The 22,743-nt window shown below is 53.8% G+C and overlaps 1 protein-coding gene across 3 annotated transcripts in view; it reads right to left on the bottom strand.

The window, feature by feature from the left end:
* EHMT1 (euchromatic histone lysine methyltransferase 1) overlaps positions 1-22,743 on the bottom strand; it is a 76,182-nt gene that overhangs the window by 34,436 nt on the left and 19,003 nt on the right. For all 3 annotated transcript variants that reach the window (XM_024762138.1, XM_024762139.1, XM_024762140.1), the window contains exons 6-14: positions 17,621-17,698; positions 16,342-16,462; positions 13,314-13,445; positions 11,208-11,353; positions 5,379-5,522; positions 4,376-4,602; positions 2,677-2,850; positions 1,523-1,605; positions 306-412 (exon numbers count right to left, since the gene is read on the bottom strand). In XM_024762138.1, coding sequence (XP_024617906.1) covers positions 306-412; positions 1,523-1,605; positions 2,677-2,850; positions 4,376-4,602; positions 5,379-5,522; positions 11,208-11,353; positions 13,314-13,445; positions 16,342-16,462; positions 17,621-17,698 — 1,212 coding nt within the window. The remainder of the gene's footprint in view (positions 1-305; positions 413-1,522; positions 1,606-2,676; positions 2,851-4,375; positions 4,603-5,378; positions 5,523-11,207; positions 11,354-13,313; positions 13,446-16,341; positions 16,463-17,620; positions 17,699-22,743) is intronic.

Here is a 22,743-nt window from a genome sequence, read left to right as displayed (position 1 = left end):
GCAAGCTCCCAGTGCAGGGCGGGGGGTAGGAGGAAGCATGTGCGCACGCCTGGGCTAAACCCTCCCACGCCAGGAAGTCGGTGACACTAAAAACCCAAACGAACTAAAACAAGTCAAACACCGAATGGCAGTGCGTCATCTCCAGAGGCGGCGTAACTGGCAGGAGAGGCAGCAGAGGGGCTGAGGGCACTGGGCAGAGCCAGGGCGGGTGGGCCTGGGAGCCTCTGGCACTACTGGGCGGCCCGGCTCTCGGGACCCAGGCCAGGCTGTCTTGCTTTGGTGGCCCCAAGAAGACCGCATCTGACCTGAATCAGCATGTGACAGATGTCCACATGGCCGGCCTCCGCCGCAGCATGCAGGGGCGAGCGCTTGTTCTGGTGCTCCATCTTGAAGTTGGGGTCGATCCCGTCAACTGCAAACAAACAGGAGGTGCCAGTTACCGCAGGTGCAGCCCCCAGAGCCCGGGATGGCGCAAGGGCTGGCAAGGCTCCAGGTGGAACCGACAGGCAGGCCTGTGGTCAGATACCCCCAGCACCTGCGCTCCTCCTAGACACCCTCATCTAACTCTGGGCTCCCCCGTCCCTCCCGTCCCCAGGCCTGGGCCCGAGCGTGAGGGTGGCGGGGCCCCAGGATGGATGCTCCACAGGGAGCAGGACCCCCAGGACAGGCCCAAAGGGAAGGCGGTTGCTGAGCACAGCTCCCAGCCTGGAATGGAGACGGGCTACAAGGCCAACCACGGACCGGCAAGGTGAACTCAGCATCGCACAAGGTCCACGAGGAAAATGATTAAAATCGCCACTTCAGTCAACATAAAATAAAACCTTTTTTTTTTCAGAGCAAATTGTTAAGCTTCTTTCTTGACTTACTGTCAAGTTAAACGATTCTTAATCAGCCTTTTCAAGCCAGAGAAATCAAGCCTACGCTGTGAGCTCAGAATCAAAGCACTGTCCCTTGCTCCGCAGGAGACGGAGCTGGGAAGGACCCGACCAGTACATTTTCAGGTGTTAAAAACCCATAAAGGCAGGTACACACTGAAAACACAAGTGCCAGGTGGGCTGCACCCTGCACACGAGGGCGCCAACTCCATCCACACGGCACAACAGCCCAGCTGGCTAACTCTGCTTTCATGGAGTCGACATCTCGTCTTAATCTAATAATCACATATTTAATTCCTGCTTAAAAATGGGGAATTCCTGGGACTTCCTTGGTGGTCCAGTGGTTAAGACTCTGCACTCCCAGTGCAAGGGCCCCAGGTTCGATGCCTGGTCAGGGAACTAAATCCCGCATGCCGCAACTAAGAGCCCACATGCAACAAAGATCCCATGCGCCACAAGTAAGACCCGCACAAAATAAAACAAACAAACGAGGAATTCCCAGAGAATACTTCCACTGTCGTGACTGAGCATGAACACCGTGAACGGGCCGGACACCAGGGGAGCCCGTGTGCACCAACCAGAGAAACCGGACAGAGCGGGACATGGTGGACAGTCACCGAGAGACGCTGACAGATACGGCCACCTACCCAGCATGAGCAGCACCTTCTGCAGCTCCCCTTGCCGGGCCGAGAAGTACAGCTGCTTCGGGTGGAAGCGGAGCTTCTTGGGTCTGCGGAGAGAGCACAAGACAGCAGTGAGCACAGGCCACACACACACGCACGCAGGCGCACGCGCGGCACCTGCAGGCTGGGAAGGCCTGGGTTGGGCCCACCTGCCCAGCCTCAAGGTCAAGGATGCCACACCCACCAGGCATCTCACAGTAAAAATAACCAAAATTAGTGAGCATCTCCTTCACCCACAGCACGAGAATGGTTCCTGAGGTTCTGCATTCTGTGCAGGGCACAGAGCGAGCTGCTTCTCTATAGCATGAGGTCAAGGAACCCCCGAGGTGGTGGAGGCAGCATGTCACACCCAGCTACACCCACCCTCTTCACAGTACAGAGTCTGGACCCGGTGAGTAGGGCAGGGGACTGGACAGTCACCATAAGACCAGGGCCAGAGACCAGACTGGAGGCGGACAGAGAAAAAGCTGTGGGGACTCAGGAACGTGTCCCAACACTACAGCTTCCCGAGAAGCAAGACAGGAAGGTGAAGCTCTGAGCGAGGGAGCCGCGCGGCCTGCCCGGAGCCCTGATCGTGGAACCCCATGACCAGTGGGCACCTGTGGGGTCATGGGTTGGTGCACCGGGCCCTCCTGCAGAGCCACAGGTCGGCTGCAGTAATGGGGGCCGCAGGGACAACCGAGGGGCCACCTGCTCCAAACTCTCCTTTCAGAGACAAGGAGCCACAGAGTGGCACTGGCCCTAACGTCCTGAGGTCAGAGCCACGGTCAACGTGTCCAGGGAAACATGTGCCAGAGCCTCCCAGGACTGTCCTCGCTATGCCTTCAGAGGATCACTTTGCTCTTAGTGCAACGGACGACAACCTGCAATCGTTTCCCCAAGTAACAGAAGAGAAGGTGCATGGTCCTGATGACCAATGCTAACAGGAGACCTAAGGAAGGCCTCAGCGACCTCCTGGGAATGCCGTGGCCCTGGGGGCGCAGACAGCAGGGACGTGTGGCCCTGGCCAGCACCAGACGCCGCAGGGGGACAAGGACGCGCGCGGAAGTGCCGGTGGCTGACTCATGCAGGAGGACACGGAGGGGAGGAGTCTGCAGGAAGGGAGCGCCAGGCCTTACTTCTCCGAGTCCAGGGCGATGAGCGCGCTCTCCAGGGTTTCCTTCCCAGGTCCCTGGGAGAGGCCGGGTGCTGGCTTCCCCAGCCCGGCTGGCCCCATGGGGTCGAAGGCCTCGGGCACCTGGGGGGCTGTGCTCTGCGGCTTGTCATCCTCTGAGAGCGGGGGTCCAGCAGTGCTTCGGGGAGGAAGAAATAAGTGGAATTCTGAGTTTTAGAGACGTGGAACTCTCCCTTCTTGTGGAAACCAATGAAAACATAAAACATGATTCACTCGGACCCTCCAACTGCACTGCTCTTCTGAGAGTGAAAATGGTCTCAGGTTCACTGACCATCTGTCTGCTCAGCCCCTGGAGGGAAGAGCCCAGACTCAGAATCAAATCCCAGAGAAAAATGGCATTCAGAGGTGAGGGCGGCTTTCGCAGGACTTTTTGCCCAATGTTCAAATATGCTTTAGCGAATGAACTTCAGGTTGAATCTAAAGTCCACTGCCCTCCCAACGCAAGGGACACCTTGGAATTTTGACTCAAAAATCATTAAATTTAGGGCTTCCCTGGTGGCGCAGTGGTTGAGAGTCCACCTGCCGATGCAGGGGACACGGGTTCGTGCCCCGGTCCGGGAGGATCCCACATGCCGCGGAGCGGCTGGGCCCGTGAGCCATGGCCGCTGAGCCTGCGCGTCCGGAGCCTGTGCTCCGCAGCGGGAGAGGCCACAACGGTGAGAGGCCCGCGTACCGCAAAAAAAAAAAAACAAAATCCTTTATAGATTAATATGATTAGTACGGAATAATATGAAGGAGTCGACACCATTCCAATATTCAGTTTTGAATGTCTACAATTCGAGTCTCTTAAATGACCTTCAGTGAAGTTTTATAGCTTCCTTTTTCATCAGTGTAGTATCGCTTGCTTTTTCCTAGGTAGGTTACAGGTTTTGTTGCTGTTTTGAAAGGCTCTCTCTCCATCACCCTGGCTTCTAGCTGGACACACTAGTGGGGACGAGGCTTCTGACACCTTTTCTTACCTGATCCTGTGGCTGACTGACTCCATTTAGCTTTATGAGTTCTTCAGCTATTTCTACTGAATACTTCTGAGAAGAAAATTATGTTTCCAATATCAACCCTTCTCTTTTAAAGACTGTTTCTTCTGTGTTCAGCTAGGGCCTCCAAAACATGACGCAGTAAGAGCAGACTACAGCAGCTGACACTAATGTTTCATATCATACACGACACACAGGTACAGATGTTTAGGGACAGGCACACACAGGTACAGATGGGTAGGGACAGGCACACACAGGTACAGATGGGTAGGGACAGGCACGCACAGGTACAGATGGGTAGGGACAGGCACGCACACGTACACGTGGGTAGGGACAAGCACACACAGGGACCGATGTTTCAGGTGTATACCAACAGCTACCTATGGGAGTCCTGTACTTCGACCGAAAATACTGTGATCCCACGTCAATTAGGATGGTGTGATACTGGTTCGAAATCAGGCAAAGAAATGTACAAAACTACACTGAGTGCAGAAGAGACGTGCACAGTGGCAGCGAGCACACGAACGTCAGCATGCCTCACAGCCTCACGTGTCAGAAATCACGGCGAGTGTGAGCCAGCTGGGAGACGTCTGGCAAGTCGGAAGACATCAGCAACAATTAAAGACGGGCATCGTCAGGTGAACTCTGAGGGCTCAGGGGAAGCCGTACCTGCCTGTGGTGGTGTCGGCCCTGCCCTCCACTGTGGAGCCCTTCTCCTGCCCAGGGGCCAGCGTCACGGTGGAGGTCGTGTCTGCTTTTGCGATGGTCACCTCTCTGGCCTTGGAGGTCTCCTCCCCACAGTGGGGACAGTAACTGGCGTTATCGACTCGAGAGGCGCAGGCTTTGTGGAAACGGTGAGAGATGCTGCTCTCGGGCTGACATTCCATAAAATTACCCTAAAAACAGGGAGGCCAGAAATCTTCTTTTAATTGGGGCTAATACGCGGAAGAGCAAGCAAAGCCCAGAACTGAGCTCTGTGTGGGGGCAGGAAGCCAGAGCCCGGGGGGCTCCCAGCCCCTCTCCGGGTGAGAAGAAATGACGCCCTGCGTCCACGGGGCCCCTCCCAACGCACGTCCACACACGTGCTATTTGAAGGAGAGAAAAATCCCCATCCCCACGCCCCGAGGAGGCCGAGGCCTCACTCTCCAGCTGCTCTGACCAGGGGACGTGCCGCATATAAGTCCAAAGACGGACCCACGGAAGACACACCCGGGAAGACACTCCCAGAAGCAAAAGCCCGAGGAGGGAGGTGCCGCCAACAGCCCTTGGCAAAGAGCGCCTGACACCACGCCCTTCGGGCGACCCGACCTCAGGCCAGGGCTCTGGGCTGAGGAGCAGCGCTCTCCCTGGGAACCTCTTTTCAGCAGAAGCAGAAAAGCATGATGAGGATGGCGAGGGCACACAGGCGTGACGTCTGGAGAAGCCCCTGGGGGAGAGGCTCTGGGCCCAGGAGCACAAAGGGCCACACGGAGACCAAGTGAGGGCCATGTGAGCCACATGAGCAGCTGTGCATGAAGTCACTGATGGAGAAGATCCCGGAGGCACTGGCGAGCAGGACGCAGTGGAGGGCCAGGCCGCCCTGCCTAGGTAGACACGCGAGCGGCAGGAAGGGAGCCGGGGGCCCAGGTGCCCCCAGAGGCCAAGGGCAGGACAGAGGGGGCCGGGCACTCACGGCGGTGCAGAAGTAGCCGCAGCCGGGACAGCACTGGTGCTTCACCATCCGGCCCCGGTGGTCTTCACACAGCACCAGGAGCGGCGCCTTGCTGGACGGGCGCATCAGCTCATGCTTGACCACGCTGTTCGTGCACCTGCCCAGCTGCAATCAGACGAGACCGGGTCAGCCGCTGCCATGTCACAGGGCGGGGGAGGGGCTGTCAGGAAATCAAAGCAGGAAGGCGGCCGGGTCCTCCACCACGTGATGACGGGCTGTGCCGCCGGTTCACGGACCAGGGGGTCACGGCGGCCACGTGAGGAGAACAGCCTGGGCTAGGGGCTGGGGCATCAAAGGGAACAGGACACATGCCAGGAAGCACGACCAGCAGCAGTGAGCACAGAGAATCCACAGGACCCACCAGCACTCGGGCGGCCCACCTGCGCCCGCTGTCGCCCTGGCGCCTTCCAACAAGGACCCTGGCCTCCTGGCAGCTGGTGCGGGTGACGCGCCCCCAGCCCCAGCTTCCTCCTCGCCTGTTCCTCAAGGGAGCCCGTTCTCAGAGACTCCATGAAGCCCAGAGATCGGGGGGGCAGATGGGGCCAATGCCCCCAGGAAAGAGGCCCGGGCGGCTCTGAGGCTGGAACAGGAGGCCACGAGGGAGGGCACAAAATCAAGCTCTCAGCACCAGAAATAGGAGGGAGAAGTGAAATTTCCATGGAAGCGCTGGGAGACGGAGGGAATTTTCTAAAGTAAAGCAAAAAGTCAAAAATGTGGAAAATGGAGAAGAGGTGAGAAGGCTGGAGGCTCTGCAGAGAGGACCCAGAGTGGGGGCCGGGGCTCCTGAGACGCGGACAGCCCGAAGCAGACGGCGACATGACCAGGACGTGAGAGGAAACTGCGCCCGTGAAGCTGTGGCGACAGGAGAGGATCGGCCCAGACCTTCCCCCCAGGAACCTCCCTCAAGGAGCTGCTGAGGCAACGTGCCCCCCGCTGAGAGGGACCGATGTGTCCGAAAACCCTACAAAGTGAGCAAGTCCATCAGTGTGGGGTGGAATCGGTAACAGGCACAAAGGAAACAATGAGAAACGAGGCAATTACTAACTCCGGGAAAAAGGAAAGGTTGCTCAGGAGAGGAAACCCCTGGCTCAGCTGTGGACGCTTCCACGAAAACAGCGAAGAGGCTCCCTCGATCGACGGAGGGAGGGACAGACAGATGCAGACCGCGGTGTGGGGGCGGGGGGGGGCACCCTTCCCACAGTAAGAACCCTCAGACAACACCTCAAAGGAGAGGTCAGGAAAAGAGGGTAGAAAGCAGGTATTTGAGAACATGGAGAAAATCCCAGGACGAAAAGTAAAAGGGGCCAAGGGTTGCTTGGGGGGAGGGACCCTGAGACCCACCCACGTCGTGGACATTCAGGATCTCCAGCAGCGGGTGGGGGGCAACAAACAGCCACCAGGACGCCCCCTACCACCACCAGGACCCGCAAGGCCATCAGGAGACACAGGTGGAGGCCTCTGACTGGCTCAAGTACACTCAGCAAGGAGGAAGTTCAACAGAAACCATCGGACCCCAAAATGGGAAGAGAACGCAAGTGCGGAGCCTCCATCAGCTGTAACACAACATCCCACGAGCCCGCGTCGAGTGACTGGTTTCGGAAAGAGAAAAAATAAAGAGCCACTGGGCAGGAACTGATTTTCTAGGAAAACAGAGAGACCGGGTACAAGTCCAAGAAGCTCAGAGAAACCTAAAGAGGACAAACACCAAGAGAGAGCAGCACAACCCCACACCTCAGCCTCAGAGGTCGGCGCAGAGGACTACAGCAACAAAGGCCGCGGCCTCTCCTCGGGACCTTCGGACGGCAACACCGACCGACGTCCCGAAGTGCCCAGAATTCTGTACCCATCAAAGTGTCTCTCAAAACTGGAAGCAAAACAAGGACTTTTTCAAACAAACAAAAGAGAATTCATTATGAGCAGACCTGTGCTACGGGGGGAAGGGTCCTCAGGCACAGAGACTGTGGTATCAGAGAGAAATCAGATCGGAACAGAGGAAGAACGCTCTGGATGCAGTTTAAATAAAGGGAAACAAGAGATGATTACGTTATTCAGTCTAAAAGATGAGTATGTACAAAAATAATAGCATATATGAAACTGAAACATATGACAAAAGATGGGAGACAGGATTTGGGCCCACGCATCTAAGAGTCTTACATTACATGTTAAGTGGTACGATATCAATTCAAGCAAGACCGTGATAAACTAAGGATTTATGTTACAAACTCCAAAGCAACTGCTGAAAACGTGAGGAAAATACATAAAAAATAAAGCCAACAGTGGAATAAACTGGAATCATAAAAAATTTCAACCTGGGACTTCCCCGGTGGTCCAGTGCTTAAGAATCTGCCTGCCAATGCAGGGAACACGAGTTTGATCCCTGTATCCCTGTCTGGGGAACTAAGATCCCACATGCCTCGGGGCAACTAAGCCCACGCGCTCTGGAGCCTGTGAGCCCCAACTAGAGAGCGCCGGCCCACGCCGCAACAAAAGATCCCACATGCCACAACAAAGACCCAGTGGTGTGAATCCAAGAGGCAGAAAATGAAGAAAAAGGAGGAACAGATGGCATAATTCTTAGCACTATTAAGATGTCCGACTGTAACCCAACTACCTTGGTAAGTGCAATGGGGATGATCCAAGCAAACCACTGGGAAGACAGAGACTATCGGGCCCTGTGCAGGACACGCTGTCTAAAGAGATCTCCAAACATACAGACAGCACAGGTCCGGCGGCGGCGGGGCGGGGGGGTGTCCTGTGTCAGCACCAGACATCCCGAATCCCCAAGGACACAGTGGACCCCCCCCCCAAGACGACAGGAGTCACGTAAAACCGGCCCGAGCTGAAGAGTCGACACCCCTCCCTCGCACAGAAATCAAGAGGAGCATGTTGGTCGCACGACTGTGTACATCTGTCACACGTGTCACTCGTGTGATCTGAGTCACTCATGTCACTCATGTGACTCAGAGACACACAAGCAGAAAGGTGACCTCAAGTGTGTGAATTATGCCTCAATAATAAAGCTGATGGGAAGGAGACACAGGACGAAGGAGCTATTAGCTCTGAGGGGCCGCTGCCAGCTAAGGCCGAGGCAACCTGAGCATCGAAAGAGAAAAATATTTTTGGGAAAATAGCAGCAGCTTAAGAATTTCCTGGAATCCCACAGAAAAACAGAGCAACTAGACAGCAAAACCAAAACCCAGAGACGATATTTAAATCAAAACCAAAGGCCACAGGATGCAAATGGGTAAGGGTGGGTCTGCTAGACGCTGGTGCCCGGGCAGGAGGAGGGGAGAGGATGGGGGAAGAGGGACACAGCGAGGCAGTGTCTCGTGGACCCAAGGACAGGGGGGAACCAAGATACCAAAAGGTCCTCCCTGGGGCTGAGAAGAGCAGGCGACCTGGGAGAAACCCTGCCCAATCCCAGCAAGTCTGGGGCTGCCTAAGACCTGGGGCCAGTGCGGGCCAGCCGCCAGGAACCCTCAAACCCAACGTGCCTGGACCCCCTTCTAGTTCGGGGCACGAGGACGCCAGGACAAAGCTGAGCTGAAAGTGAGCAGGACAGGGACAAGAGCAATGAAGAAAAGAGAAGATCGAGAACAATGGTTCTCAAAATCTCCGGGTTCAGTGCTCTTTTATACTCCTAAAAATCACCAAAGGTCCCAAAGAGCTTGTGTCCAAATGGGGTACGTCTATTAACGTTTACCGTGTTAGAAATTGAGAGAAAATTTTTAAATATTAATTTATTTTAAAATAGCAATAAACCTATCACGTAAAGAACGTATTTTAATTAAAAAATTACTTTTAAAAAAGTTAATGAGAAATGTCATTGTTTTCTATTGTTCACAAAACTCTTTAATATCTGGTTTAATAAGACAGATGAACCTCATATCTGCTTCTGCATTCAGAGCAGGCAAAGGTGGACGTTCTTCTCTGACACCACAGCAAAACTCTACAAGGGGTAGTTTCTCAAAAGATTTGCTGCCGTGTAAAAATCTCAACCCACTGTCCGCAAGCTTAGTACCGTTACACCAAAATCCATCCACCTGTCTCGCACTGTGAATGATTTTGTAACACCATGCAAATCACTCATTCCCTGAGTTATACAGGTCTTGCAAACGCACAAAATGCCACTGTACACCCTGTGAAAGAGTAAGTGAAAAGGCACTTAACTTTTCAGTATTGTTAAAAAAATACTTTTGACCATGCATATCCCCTAAAAGAGTCCAATATGAAGAGGGTCCTGCAGGCCAAGGGGTGGAGGGGGGTGAAGCTTCAATAATAATAAAAATAACGACAACAACACAAAGGTTAGAACCCGTCAAATCTGTTTAAACACATGAGTTCATAATGATATTTTAAAAGTAAGAACTGGCCAACCTCAGAAGATGACAGAGAACAAATTCATTACCTGGACAACTGGGAAATAAAGAGGAAGGCTCAAGCACCAGTGCAGTCCTTCCTCTGAGATGTTCTGCTGGCTAACAAAAGAGCAGACCGGATGACAAGGCTCTTCGTGAAACCATCCAGCTAATAAATGAGCAGGAGGCGACACAACATCACCGTTTTGGAACCTCTGATGAATTAATAAACACAGGCATGAAGACTCAACAGCTGCCAACAGCAGAAAAAGAGAGGCAACCAGATATCACGAGCCTTTATCTTGGATTAAACTCCCCTCAGCTGAGCCGGGTCCACTTCTGTATAAACTGCAGACAGGGGCGCTGGAGGCCCCGTGAGCACGGGAGCCACTGCTCAGACCACGGGGTCAAATGACCCGGCTGCTCCACACATAAAGGGAAAGGAAGAGAAAGGACAAGTGGGCAACAGCGTCTAGGGACACCTGTATGGCTGGTGAAACCACTCAGAAAACAGAAGCCGGGTGGCAGCTATTTGCGGACAATCCCATTTCCTGACCCTGGGAAATGGTCACCAGAGGGCCCACCCTAGACAGACCCATTAGGCCCAACACTTGTCTTGCATTGTTTTCTGGATTTATATTTCATTTTACAACAAAAAATTGTATATGTAACAGGTTGAAAAGAGAAAAGACTGTGAGTTCCTAAGATGAACTCTGCGGAGCGGCTGGGAGGGGCAGCGGAAGGCGTCAAGGCACCAACTCATTACTCGGAAGAGCTGCAAAAGAGACCACGAAGTCACTAGTTGTGCTGCGAACGCAGGATGAATGTTTCAGGGGCACAAACAGCCCCAGAAGGTGAGGAAGTTCTGTTCCAGAGACATCGGAGAGTCACTGCAGGAGGAACAAGAGAACTGTGGAGCCGCCACTCCGCAACCTCTCACCTGACGATGGACCAAGGGCAGGAACTCGACCTCACAGTGCCCCCACCAAGGCCGGCCGGAACGCATGACAATTCCCATGATAATGGGAATTACTGTTACTTCTGTTACAGGAGACAAGTGCTAAACGCTGGCTCAAAGCCAAGCGAGCAGAGCGGGACAGACCCAAGTGCTGGCGGCTCGGACGCCGAGCAGCAGGTTCAGGTCAACTGTAACGCTCTCATCACAGACAGTCCTTCTAAAGAAGGTGACGGGGCCTGTGGAGAGGCTGCGAGCACCCTCAGGTGCAGCTCTGCCTCTCACCCATCCACGTCCGAGTTCACATCAAAGTAGAAAAGCCTCTGGGAAAGCGTGACCTCAGCGGAGCAGCGCCCGCAGCCGTGTTGGCTCCCAGCCACCACGCCTGCCCGGCCACGCACACAGCACCATCCTTCTGAGCAGCGCCAGTGCTGCCGGGCGGGGGCCCCCCTCGCACAGGAACGCAAACCCGCTCACCTGGTGGTCCACGCTCTCCGTGGCCATGCACTGGTTGTTGGCCAGGGTGGTGATCTCTCGGCTCTTCGGGGTCTCCATCCGGCAGCTGCAGAGGGGCACCTCCTGAAGGCCGTCCGTCTCGCCTACGTCGGGACCGTTGGCCAGCCCTGCGGTCACACACAATGCGTGTCGCCACCACGGCCCAGAGAGCTTTGCTACACTCGGCCCCGCCCACCCCACCTCCGCAGGGCAAGAAAGTGGGGACACAGTCCCTGCAGACACGCCCGCGGGCAGCCGCCCAGGAGCCGAGGTCCAGGAGCCAGACCGCCTGGGACTTCGCTTCCCACATGCTTCCCAGCCAGGAAGCGCTTGTCTTCGTCACTTGGTTTTAGAATTGCAGCCACGAAGCGAACGTTCGGTTCAACCTGAAAGGGTTTGGAGGCAGCTTGTCTCCTGATCATCTAGAGCGCTCCTCACCCACTACAACAGCGCAAAGCGCCTGCTTATTAGGCAGAAGGAGGAAAGAACTGGGGAACACGAAGAAGAAAACTAGGATCACGAAGAAAGTGTCCGGCGCAGCACATCACCGCCTGACCCAACAGGTCAGGTCAGGGCAGGGCAAGGCGGGCAGCACCGGGAGGAAGGTCGCCCGCGGCTAGGCCGGCTTGCAGTGGGGACAGAGGTCGGTGGCCAGAAAGACCCCTCGACCCAGCCACGGCTTCCAAAGGAAGGCACGTTTCATGTTCCGAAGTAGGGGTGTAGGGTAAGCAGGGGTCCCCACAGGCATGGCAGGCCGGATCGCCTGGACTCCCACAAACCAGGACCAGTCCCCACCCTCCGCACCCATCCAGGTCACATGGCCCTTCTCCAAGAAGCCCCAGGCCCCCTACCCTCCTGCCCAGCCTCAGGCCCACAGCTGCCCCCCTAGAGGGTCTGGAACCCTAACACTAAATGCACACAAAACTGGAGGACCTGACTCGTCCTTCCAAAGTGCTGACACCCCAGGCCCTGCATGACTGGACACATCCACGGGTCCTCCAACGGTGGCTGTCAATCCAGGGAACACCCTCAGGGAAGCACCTTACATGGCACCCCGCAGCCTCTCCTCCTCCTCCAAGGGGCCCCCGCCAGCGTGGCCCTTACTTTTACCAGAAGCTGCACATACACATTAAAGGCAGAGGCCACCTCCCTCACCCTCCGGGGCTCAGCTCATATAGGGGCAGCAGGCGCCCCTGCTGTGCTGCCCTCTCACCTCTGACCCCAGGCAATGTGGTAAAACGAGCACTACTTCCTGCTGGCATCCAAGTCGGCACCTTCCTGAGACAAAGCTAAGAGCAGGTTTAGAAACAGTAAACACAGACGTCACTTCATCGGGAAGGAAGGCATGAGGTGATGACCGGAGAGGGGTTTCTGCTCTGTGTGCAGCAAGAAGAGAGGCTAACTTCTCTGACAGACAAGCCTACAATTTTCTTCTTAAGCTAAAGATGTGATTTCCTAAACTAAACAAGTAAACCCAAAGTCCTCTAGTGTTCCAAACGCTAAAAGCTGGTTATTTGTCCTTTAAAGAATGATTGGTTATACCCCGACAGCAGCAAAATCCATGTGGTGTAAGTAACAGGGATTTTACATTTTCCCCACGCTTCATTTCAAAGAAATTTTTCAAAAGAGCCAAACAGCTATCAATTAATTTCCACCGGTAAAGATTTTCAGACAGCGAGGAGTGTGTGGCCCCAGCCCCAGAGCCAAGGACCCCCCGAGCTGCAGTGCCAGGGACTTCAAGGCCCGGCTCCAGGTATGCCACCATGGGGCACCACCAGCTCAACATCGACGAGAAGACACATTTCCACCAACATTGCTGGAATCAGGGATCATAAAAAGGCCACGTTGTGCAGAACGACGCCACCTGCATGCAGCCAGGGCACAGGGTCACCTCCCACTGGAAGCCCCACATAAACACGCATGGCTCGCAGAACTCCTGACCTTGGTGGGCAACTGCACCCGACCCCTGGGGCCGCCTCACTAGAGCGCCACAGGGACACAGCACACTGGCCCCGCGTCCTGCCCACTCGGCACCAAACGTACCCTCCCCCACCCCCGCCAGCTGGCCCTGGCCACGCACGCGCTCACCTTCTGCGTCAGAGGCCAGCGTGCCCTTGACTCGGAGATCCAGGGAGTCCAGCGAAACCTCCATGTACCCCGTGCCGTCGCTGGGTGCCATCTGCTCTGCGCTTCCCGAAGACGAGGCATACGCTTCGGAACCTGCGTTCAAAGGCACACACGTCAAGCACGGTGCGCCGGGGCCTCGCGACCCACGGGAGGCGCCACGGGATGCTCGCGAGCCACTCAGACAACAAACACACATAGCAACCGGGCCCCCATCCCGCACTTCTGCTGGTTCCCATTTCCGCACGACCTCCCTGGGGAGAGGGCAGCCGTGTCGAGGAAAGCAAAGGTGTGGGCATGTGGAAACACCTTTCTCTACAAACACACCAGCTAGATAAAAGCTGATCAAATAATCAAGGACACATAAAAACGTCGTGCACATACGTTCTGTGAATATTACTTTAAAAATATGAGTAAAATCTGAATGGCAGCTTTGAAAGACCAGCTGCTGTACAGCAGCTAAAGAAGCCCCAGACGTGCAGCACTGCTGTGGAACCAGCCCAGCCTCAGACACCTGGGCGGCAGGATCCACAAGGAAAGGCTGCAGGGCCACAGGGAGCGTCCTCCTGTGAGAAGGGGTTTACGAAGCACATCACCCACCAAAGGGCAACACAGTCTGAACACGCCAAGGAGAGGAATGTGTGTAAGTGAGGAGCCCGTCAAGGGAGGGGGCGCCTGTCCACAAGTCCCAGAAGGCCCACCCAGGTAACTGCCATTCTAAGGGCATTTCACTGAGGAAGCCTGTGAAAACATGCATTTACACAGGATAATAACACCACCAGCAAAGGGCAAATACCCATAGTTCAGAGCCAACTTTTAAATACTTGTCATCGACATTTCTTCAACGATGGGAAATGAACGAGCCATAACACAGAGAGGTTTGGTGCCCAAAGACTCTGAATTCAGGCCACAGTCTGAACCTAGATCTCAGACAGGAAGGAGCCAACCACCAGCGAGAAATCATCAGCAATCTGAGGAACTGAGCAACCTTTGTGCGATTTTAAACGCTTTACAGGAGGAAATAAAATTCAAACTCCCGTTTAAATAACTATTTAGGCAGGCGTTCTACACATTACACACAAGATGGTGAAGATGAAGCCTCTACCCGAAACAACTTTTAGTCTTGGATCTACAACGGCTTTTGTCAGCCGACAGCAAAAACCACACGGGGTATTCTGATCTTGGCTGATGATTCCTGGTTGAGAGACAAGGAAACGTGAGTGAAGGAGAGGAGGTTCACGGGACACACCCGTGTGCCTGGTGGGTCAACAAACCCCACCAGCCACCTGACTCCAGTCTGAAACTGACTGCCACACACGGGCCTCCAGCAGTCCTCTGCATTTCAGGGGCAGCTCTGTAAACCTGCTTCTCTATCAGGGGAATCTAGAAGAACGCTAAAATAACTGCAAGACAGAAAGAAGTCCTGCAGCTTTGCGGTGCTGGTATAGAGAAAAATCAATCAATAAAACAGACTAGAAAGTCTAGAAACAGCCACACGGTGACTGTCAACAAAGTTTCAAAAGGTTAAGTGAAGAAAGAAAAGTCAATGCAACCAATGGTGCTGGAACAGCTGGAAATGCACAGGCAAAAACGTGAGCTGCCCGACAACACACACACACACATTCACACACACAAAGTGGATCAGAGACCCACATGTACGGGCTAACTATAAAACTTCAAGAAGAAAACATGGGACAAAATCTTTGCGTCGTGGGTTGGTTAAGTCGAAGATTTCTGAGATCATGAAAAGCATGAATTTTAAAAGAAAACAATCCATAAATTCGACTTCAACAAACATTTTTTAAAACTTTTAGTAGGCGCACATACTTGCAAAACATCTATCTCACAAAAGACTTGTATCCAAAACACTGAAAGAAGTCACAACTCAGTGAGAAGATATACGCTCGGATTTTAAAGTAAGCAAAAGGTATAAACGCATTACGAGAAGATAAACCCTAAGATGTGCAACCTCGTTCTTTGGTAGGTAACCGCAATGCGACGGCACCACACATCAACCAGCAGCGCTGGAATCAGAGACTGACCGCGCAAGCGCTGCGGGGGCCCGTGCCGGGCTGGACGGCTCCCGTGCTGCTGAGGGAACGCAGAGCAGGACGAGCACTTTGGGAAACAGCTGGCAGCACTAAGAAGTGAGACACACAGCATGACCCAGCCACTCTCCACTCCTAAACGTTTACCCCAGATAAACGGAGCATTTGCTCTAGAAACACGTGTACACAAACTCCGCAGCAGTTTATCTGTAAGGGCCAAAAACTGGAAAGAGACCAAATGTCCAACAGGTGAGGGGTAAACAAACCACAGACAGCTGCACATGGAACACCTCTCGCCAACAACACCACGGACGACCCTCAGTTACTCTCGGAGAAGCCAGAGAGAAGGATCCACCCGTAAACGTTCTCCACAGCGCTAACCCATCTGCGGAGACGACGTGGAGCAGAGGTGCCCGGGCCGGGGGAGGGCTGGCTGCGGAGGGAAGGTCTCCGTCGCGCAGCGAGGGTGGCAGGGGTCTCCTGTCACATGCACGTGGTGAGGCCCACCAACCGAACACCTCAGCAACACACACTTCAGGCTACACCAAGTCCTCCACGGCAAAGCTGCAAAGACGGGGCCCCTGGGCCACTAACTTTGACATCATGCCCTTCCCAGCTGTCCCTTTAACAAGGCTACCTCCAGATCAAGGGAATCTGAGCAAAGGGTTGAGAGCCACTGTGTGGACCTGGGCCCGGCCCGCACAGGACACTGAGGGCGGGACACAGGGAAGGTGGGGGCAGTCAGCATACGGCCATACCAGGGGGGCCTGCTGGAAGGAGACCCCCTGGCATCACCTGAGGGTCTCCAATAAAGCTGTTTCTGATGTTTTTAGTTTTTTAAACAGTGGAGTCTTCTGTTCAAATGAAGTCCTACACAGAATCCCAGCCCCAAGCCCCCCACGGCCTGTTTCCGCCCGGGGTCCTGTGTGTGGCTCTGTGTTTACCTAGCACGGAGCAGGGCTTCTTTTTACTTCTCCGCCTCCTCTTCCTCGCTGGCTTGATCCAGGGGCTGTCAGGCTTCCCTTTCCTCTTGAGAAACTTCTTCTTGATGCTGGATTCAGAACTCTGAGAACCAAGGGAAAGGAACAGAAAGAGCAAAGCATGGGCGCTCTGAAAGCAAAAGTTCTGTTTTCTTGCCATACCGTGATAATGCAACTAGAAAATTAATTTCACTCTTAGACATTTTTCTAGGTCACATTCTTAAAGACGCTCATGCTTTTCCCTAAATATCACTGTAAGCTCAGTTACTTGAGTTTGGCACAAAAAAGAATAAGTGAAAACGTTCTACCAGTAACTAAGTAAGTAAGTTCAGTAAGAGAATCCTCTTTTAATTACATGTCCCCATTCATCTCGCTCATGAGAAAAGGAACAATCAAAGCCTCAACGTGCATCAAATCTATGTCCAAATTAGCCATTACATGGAGAACAAGGAAAGAAATTATCATTAATTTACAACATTTCGAGATTCCCGTGAGTACATGTGTCTCAAATCCAGACGCAGAAAGGGCATCTAACTGCCACGAGTTACAGCAGATGCAGAGCATGAACCACTAGCCTTTCTAACGACTCCACCACCAGGATCTCACAACCCCTGTTAACTATGGATAGAAAAAGAAATTTTAAAATGTGTGTTCATGAGATAAAAGGATACACTAAGGGTGGCTCACTGGCCTTTCCAACAGTTGCCCTGGAGCCCGAGCCCTCGTGCTGGGCCCCCTGAGACGCCCAGGTGCCCTGTGCTCCCTCCAGCACCTTGTTCCTGCGCCCCCTTCACAGCAAAGCTCCGGGAAGAAAATCTGCCAAGAGCAGCACCACAGCTCCCTGCGCTTCAGTCTACGACCCCAAAGGAACACGTTTATCGCCAGACACAACAGCCCTCCCAGTGCTCGTCTCCGCCACCCACGTGGCCACTTTCTCCTCGAGGCACAGACTCCCTTCCCAGCCCTGCCCGATGGCCTGGGCGGCCCGCAGGCTCCCCAGGCTCCGCCCTCCCACCACAGCCCCGCCCTCTGACCCTGCCCCCGTGAGGTCGCATCGCTCGCAGCCCTCAGCTCTGAGCCACATCCAGCCCGCAGAGGGCCTGAGGTTCCACCTCGGAAGCCTCGATCTTCCCTCGCCCGGTCCACCCGGCGGCCCCTCCCTGGCTCTCTGCTCGGCCGCTTTCTCTGCGGCTCCCACGTGGCTCCTCTGCCAGGAGCCCCGCGTCACCCGCGCACAGGTTACCAGATCAGACTCGTCTCCGTCCTCCTCCTCCTCCCCGGTGCCGGCCGACTCCTGCTCCTCTTCAGATTCGCCCTCCATCTGAGCAGCCCCGCCAGGAGCCAAAAAGAAAACACACCAATGAGAGCCGCTGGTGGCAGGCGATCTGACCCGACACAACTTGGAGGTGCCGCCGCTCCCCAAGAGCCCGGCCCGGAAGGGCTGCCCCCATGCCAGGCTCCAGGCTGACCTGGACCACCGATCCGACGTGACTCGGACGTATGCAGGTCAGTGCGCATGGGAGACTGCACTCACCGCAAAAAGGTTTTCAGAGGCCACAGACTAATATAAAACGCAAAACCTACCCCCCGACCCACGAGCCCGCCCAGCCCCAGGCCCTCGACCTGCTGCCAGTGCTGGGCACCTGCGGGCGAGCACGGGAGTGTCTGCCTGCAGGGGCAGAGCACCCAGCGCGCTTCTGCGTCTTACTCTCTTCTAATGAAAAGTACGCTGTGGGATCTTTCCGTAACAGAACAGCAGAAGCACCTGGGTTCACCTTCTCTACCTACACAGGAGCCGCGTGCCCCCTCCACCCCTCCCCGCGCACCCGGCTGTGGCTCCTCGAGGGGCCACGCGGTGACCGCACCCTCACAATCTCACAGGAAGGGTAAGACCCTCCGGACAAACAGCAGACACGTGCTCCCACCCGTGCAGGACGCTCCGGGTGTGGGGCGCCCACAGGGCACCCCCAGGCCCTCTGAGGGGCCGCACCACCCCCCGAGTGTCTCCCACACGTGCTCCTCCATTTCTCCCATGCGTATTGTTGTGACCACAGCCCCAGCCCGTACGTCCACTGGGTCCTTGCTTTCTTAGTAACTGCGGAAGCTACACACACACACCGTCTGTTAAATATGTTATAAACATTCTCCTATCAAGCTCTATAGGCCCTGCTTCTGCTACTTCTTGTTAAAGTAAAACTTCTGGGGTTTTAATCTGGACAACTCGAACCTCTCAGTCTCTCCCTTCGTGGCTTCTAGGTTTGTGTCTTACAACAGAAGGCCTTCATTTGAGATTAGAAAAACGGTTTCCAACCTTTTTCCCACAGTTAAATATTTTGTGTTGACACTTTAAATCTTCTGGAATTTGCCTTTTTCAATAACAGCGTTACTGATTTCTAATTCACCTACCCTTAAATTCACCCTTTCAAAGCACACAGTCCAGCGGTCTTGAGTGCGTTCAGAGTTGTGCAGCCGTCACCCCCGCCTATTCCAGGACGGAGTGACCATTTGTTGTGCGCCTCGACCTAAGGGTCGGCCTTCACTTGGCCCCCAATTTTCCCAACAACGTTTATTGAAAAGTTCATGATCCCTTGCGAACAAACTGAAAACCCAACCCTTACAGCAAACTGTATCTCTGCAGACAGACAGGTGCACCGTGGCCACCCTGCTCCGCCCTCTCATGGCTCTGCCGTGCCTGCACGAATCCCCGCTTGGACCCCCTCCGTATCTGTCCTGCTAACCTCTCCCCCACCCCCCAGCCCGTTCTCGCTGTGAACGACTCCCATGTCAGCTGGTCCCACAGAAACTCCTGTGGGAATTTTGACGAGAACAGTTCCGAATTCGTGGATAACATGGGGAAAGGGAGACGAAAGAATGGATCTTCTCATTCAGACAAATAATGGGTCATTCCATGAACTTATTCTTTTCTTTAACCTCTTTCAGTAAAGTTTTACTATTTTCTCCTTATAGATAACACACATTTCTTGTTAAATGTATTGCTAAGCACTGTGGTGATATTAAAGACTTACAGCTAATTTTTAGGTGTGATATTGTGGTTTTGTTGTTCAAAGAATCCTTACCTTCTAAGGACCCACACTGATATACCGGCCTCAAGGCCGTCCAGGTGGAGCAGGGACTCTGGCAAGCACCAGTGGCTGTACATATGCACAGCCTGACGTGTTCCACTCAGGAGGTTAACAAGTATTGTCGGGTGTTTACTGATATTATTGACAAGCTGTCCTTATATTTTCCGACTGGCAGGACCACACAAGCTCAGCTCACTGGCTACAGCAGCCACTCAACTGGTTTCCTTGGATTTTTTTTAGATGGGTGATTATATTCCCAGCAAACTCCCTTGTCGTTTAAAATATTAATGTTTCCTTCCAGTTTTCACCTTACAGCATCACAGCAAGAATGACCAATGTGGCGTGCTTATGTGAGGGGAGGAGGTGGCAACCCGCACTTTTCTTTTCTTTCTTTTTTGGCTGCATCGGGTCTTACTTGCAGCACGTGGGACCCTTCGATGTGGCATGCGGGCTTCTCTCTAGTTGTGGCGTGCGGGTTTTCGCTCTCTAGTTGTGGTACGTGGGCTCTGTAGTTGTGGCATGTGGGCGCTCTCGTCGAGTCGTGTGGGCTCAGTAGTTGTGGTGCACGGGCTTAGTTGCCCCGTGGTATGTGGGATCTTAGTTCCCCGACCAGGGATCAAACCCACATCCCGTGCATTAGAAGGTGGATTCTTTACCACTGGACCACCAGGGAAGTCCCAACCTACACTCTTTTTATCACTGGTATTAGCAATGGTTTAAAACTTTCGCCATTAAATATAACCTTTTTGGTAGGATTCTGATATCTTTATAATAAGCTTTATTTAAATGTTATCTTTAAATTTCATTGGGTAGTTTTTTATTTTAAAAATACTGAGCAGTGAAACTACCCATCAAAGTGGGCAGATTAACAACTTCCAAAACTCCTGTGACTGTAAAGGGAGGAATAAGGAATAACTCCTTATAAGGAATAAGTACTTGAAAACCGCACACACAGCAGCTACAGAAACAGACGTGAGGCGCTTGGGGTGAGAAGGGAGGGGAACACCACAGCTGGCACCTGAGTGGACAGACGGTGTAGGACTAAGCCAGGCAGAGGCCACACAGGGTAGGGGACCCGAGCCAGCAGGCCCCGTGAGCGCCCGAGACAACCCGCACCCACCTGCCCCATCCACACCAGTGCGGAGACAAGGACACCGGTCATCGGTGAGGAGTCAGCCCCCTACATGGAGGAGGCACCGTGCTGGCCGCATACACACAGGGCCTCGCTTGCTACAAATCGACTTTTTAAAAGGACAAATAACTACACAGATAAACAGCTGGGTCCCAAACAGGCACTACACAAGAGAAGGCATCCAAACAGCAAATAAACATACAACAAAGTACCCAGGGCTTCCCTGGTGGCGCAGTGGCTGAGAGTCCGCCTGCCGATGCAGGGGACGCGGGTTCGTGCCCCGGTCTGGGAAGATCCCACATGCCGCGGAACGGCTGGGCCCGTGAGCCATGGCCGCTGAGCCTGCGCGTCCGGGGCCTGTGCTCTGCAACAGGAGAGGCCACAACAGTGAGAGGCCCGCGTAGCGCCAAAAAAAAAAAATTACCCAAGCTTCTCGGAAACCAGGGAAACGCAAATCAGAACTGCAGTGTGAGAGCGCTCAGCCGCGCCAGGAGGGCAGCCCACCAAGTTCACAAGCCCGTGATGCACACACAGGACGTGCAGCTCCCCTCGCGGATGTGCCAGACATGGGCAACAGCCCCGCTGGAGCCCCGCACACACCCGTCCAGAGGGGTGCGGCCCCACTTGGCTCCCAACGCTCTGGCCTCAGAAACTACCGAGAACAGCCAAGGGCTGTGGGGGCCCGTGAGTCCGTGAACACGTGCCGCTGCAGACACTTACACCTGTGGCGTGGCTCCCTCAAAGGAGAATGAGAAAGGCAGGTAACATCCCAGGACTATTATAACCCTGGAGGGTCTCAGAGACCCTGGGCCACCTTAAAAACCACCGTCACACAACAGTGAAAATGAACTAACAGCATAAATAAATCGCACAAACACAACACAGAGTAAAACGAGCCACACTCGGGAAAAAGAGTGCCTCCTGCGTGATTGCACCGAAGCCCAGAACAAAAGCAGAGGCAACCCTGCCACGGGGACCGGAGCGTGGCGCCACCCATATGCTCCTGCCCTGGGCACCGCCGACCTGTGCCCCGTCCCCAAGTCCACACGGCAGGGAGCTGGACCCTGTGACATGCCTTCCAGTCTCTCTCCTTTGTTCCGCTACCTCAGCAGGTCCTGTGAAGAGCTTTCCTGGAGGCCGCAGCCTCCCCTGCCCTCGTCCCCTGATACACGGTTGTGTCTGGCTGACTTTAAGGCAGGTTTAGCCTCAGAACCGGCTGGCGTATCTCCCATCTTTCTCGTCTCCGGAACAGGTCACATAACAAATCCATGACTCTTTGTTACTATCACTGATCTGTTTAGATCTGCTCCTGCCATCTTATTTTGTTTTCCACATTTTCTTCTTGATTCTGCTTTTATTTATTTCCTGATTCTTTCGTTAGCTTGATACCCATTTAATTTTCTTCCTTTGTATCAGTATCTAGACTAACTCAGTGTTATTCAGTGTCTAGATTCTTTCCGGAAGATGACGACCTCCATCAAAATAGAGAATCCAGAGATAGACTCACATTCAAATGCCGCGTGGTATGTGACAGAGGTGGCATTTTAAATCAGCAAGGAAGCAAATGTCAGTCAATAAACAGTGCTGGCACACACGGCTCACCATGTGAGGGAGGCCACACAACCCTGACCTCACGTTTTGTTCAAAAAGCTTTACTGAGGTATAATTTATATACCATAAAATTCACCCACTTTGACTGTCTCTACCTCACATTTCATCAAAAATTCTCTATGAATCAAATGTTTATATATAAAGAATGAAGCCCATGAAGAATTAGAAGATAGCTTACATCAATATATTCTAAATCGCCACAGGGAAACGTCTGCGTATTGTAATTAGAACCCCGAACCCAGAAACCATACAGAAACAGACTAGTATCCATAAGCTCTCACATCGCAGCCAAGGCTGGACAGCACACACCTTCGAGCAACAGGTCAGCTCTGCGCTCACATAAGGCTGCCCAGACCACATGACCCAGCAGAAATGGGGTCGCTAGACAACAAATCCTGACAGCCAGTTGTGTGAGAAGCTGCTCGGCACATTGACCTGCAGCAAAACACTGAGATACAGGGACACGCAGATGAAAACCTGTCCCTCCCAACTAACTCACTGCGGCAGAGACCTGGAGATGCCCACATTCTACCTCTCAAC

Source organism: Neophocaena asiaeorientalis, unplaced genomic scaffold, assembly GCF_003031525.2.
Source record: "Neophocaena asiaeorientalis asiaeorientalis breed wild unplaced genomic scaffold, Neophocaena_asiaeorientalis_V1.1 scaffold78, whole genome shotgun sequence".
In the NCBI taxonomy this organism is placed as follows: domain Eukaryota; kingdom Metazoa; phylum Chordata; class Mammalia; order Artiodactyla; family Phocoenidae; genus Neophocaena; species Neophocaena asiaeorientalis.
This window is presented reverse-complemented; position numbering and strand designations above follow the sequence as displayed.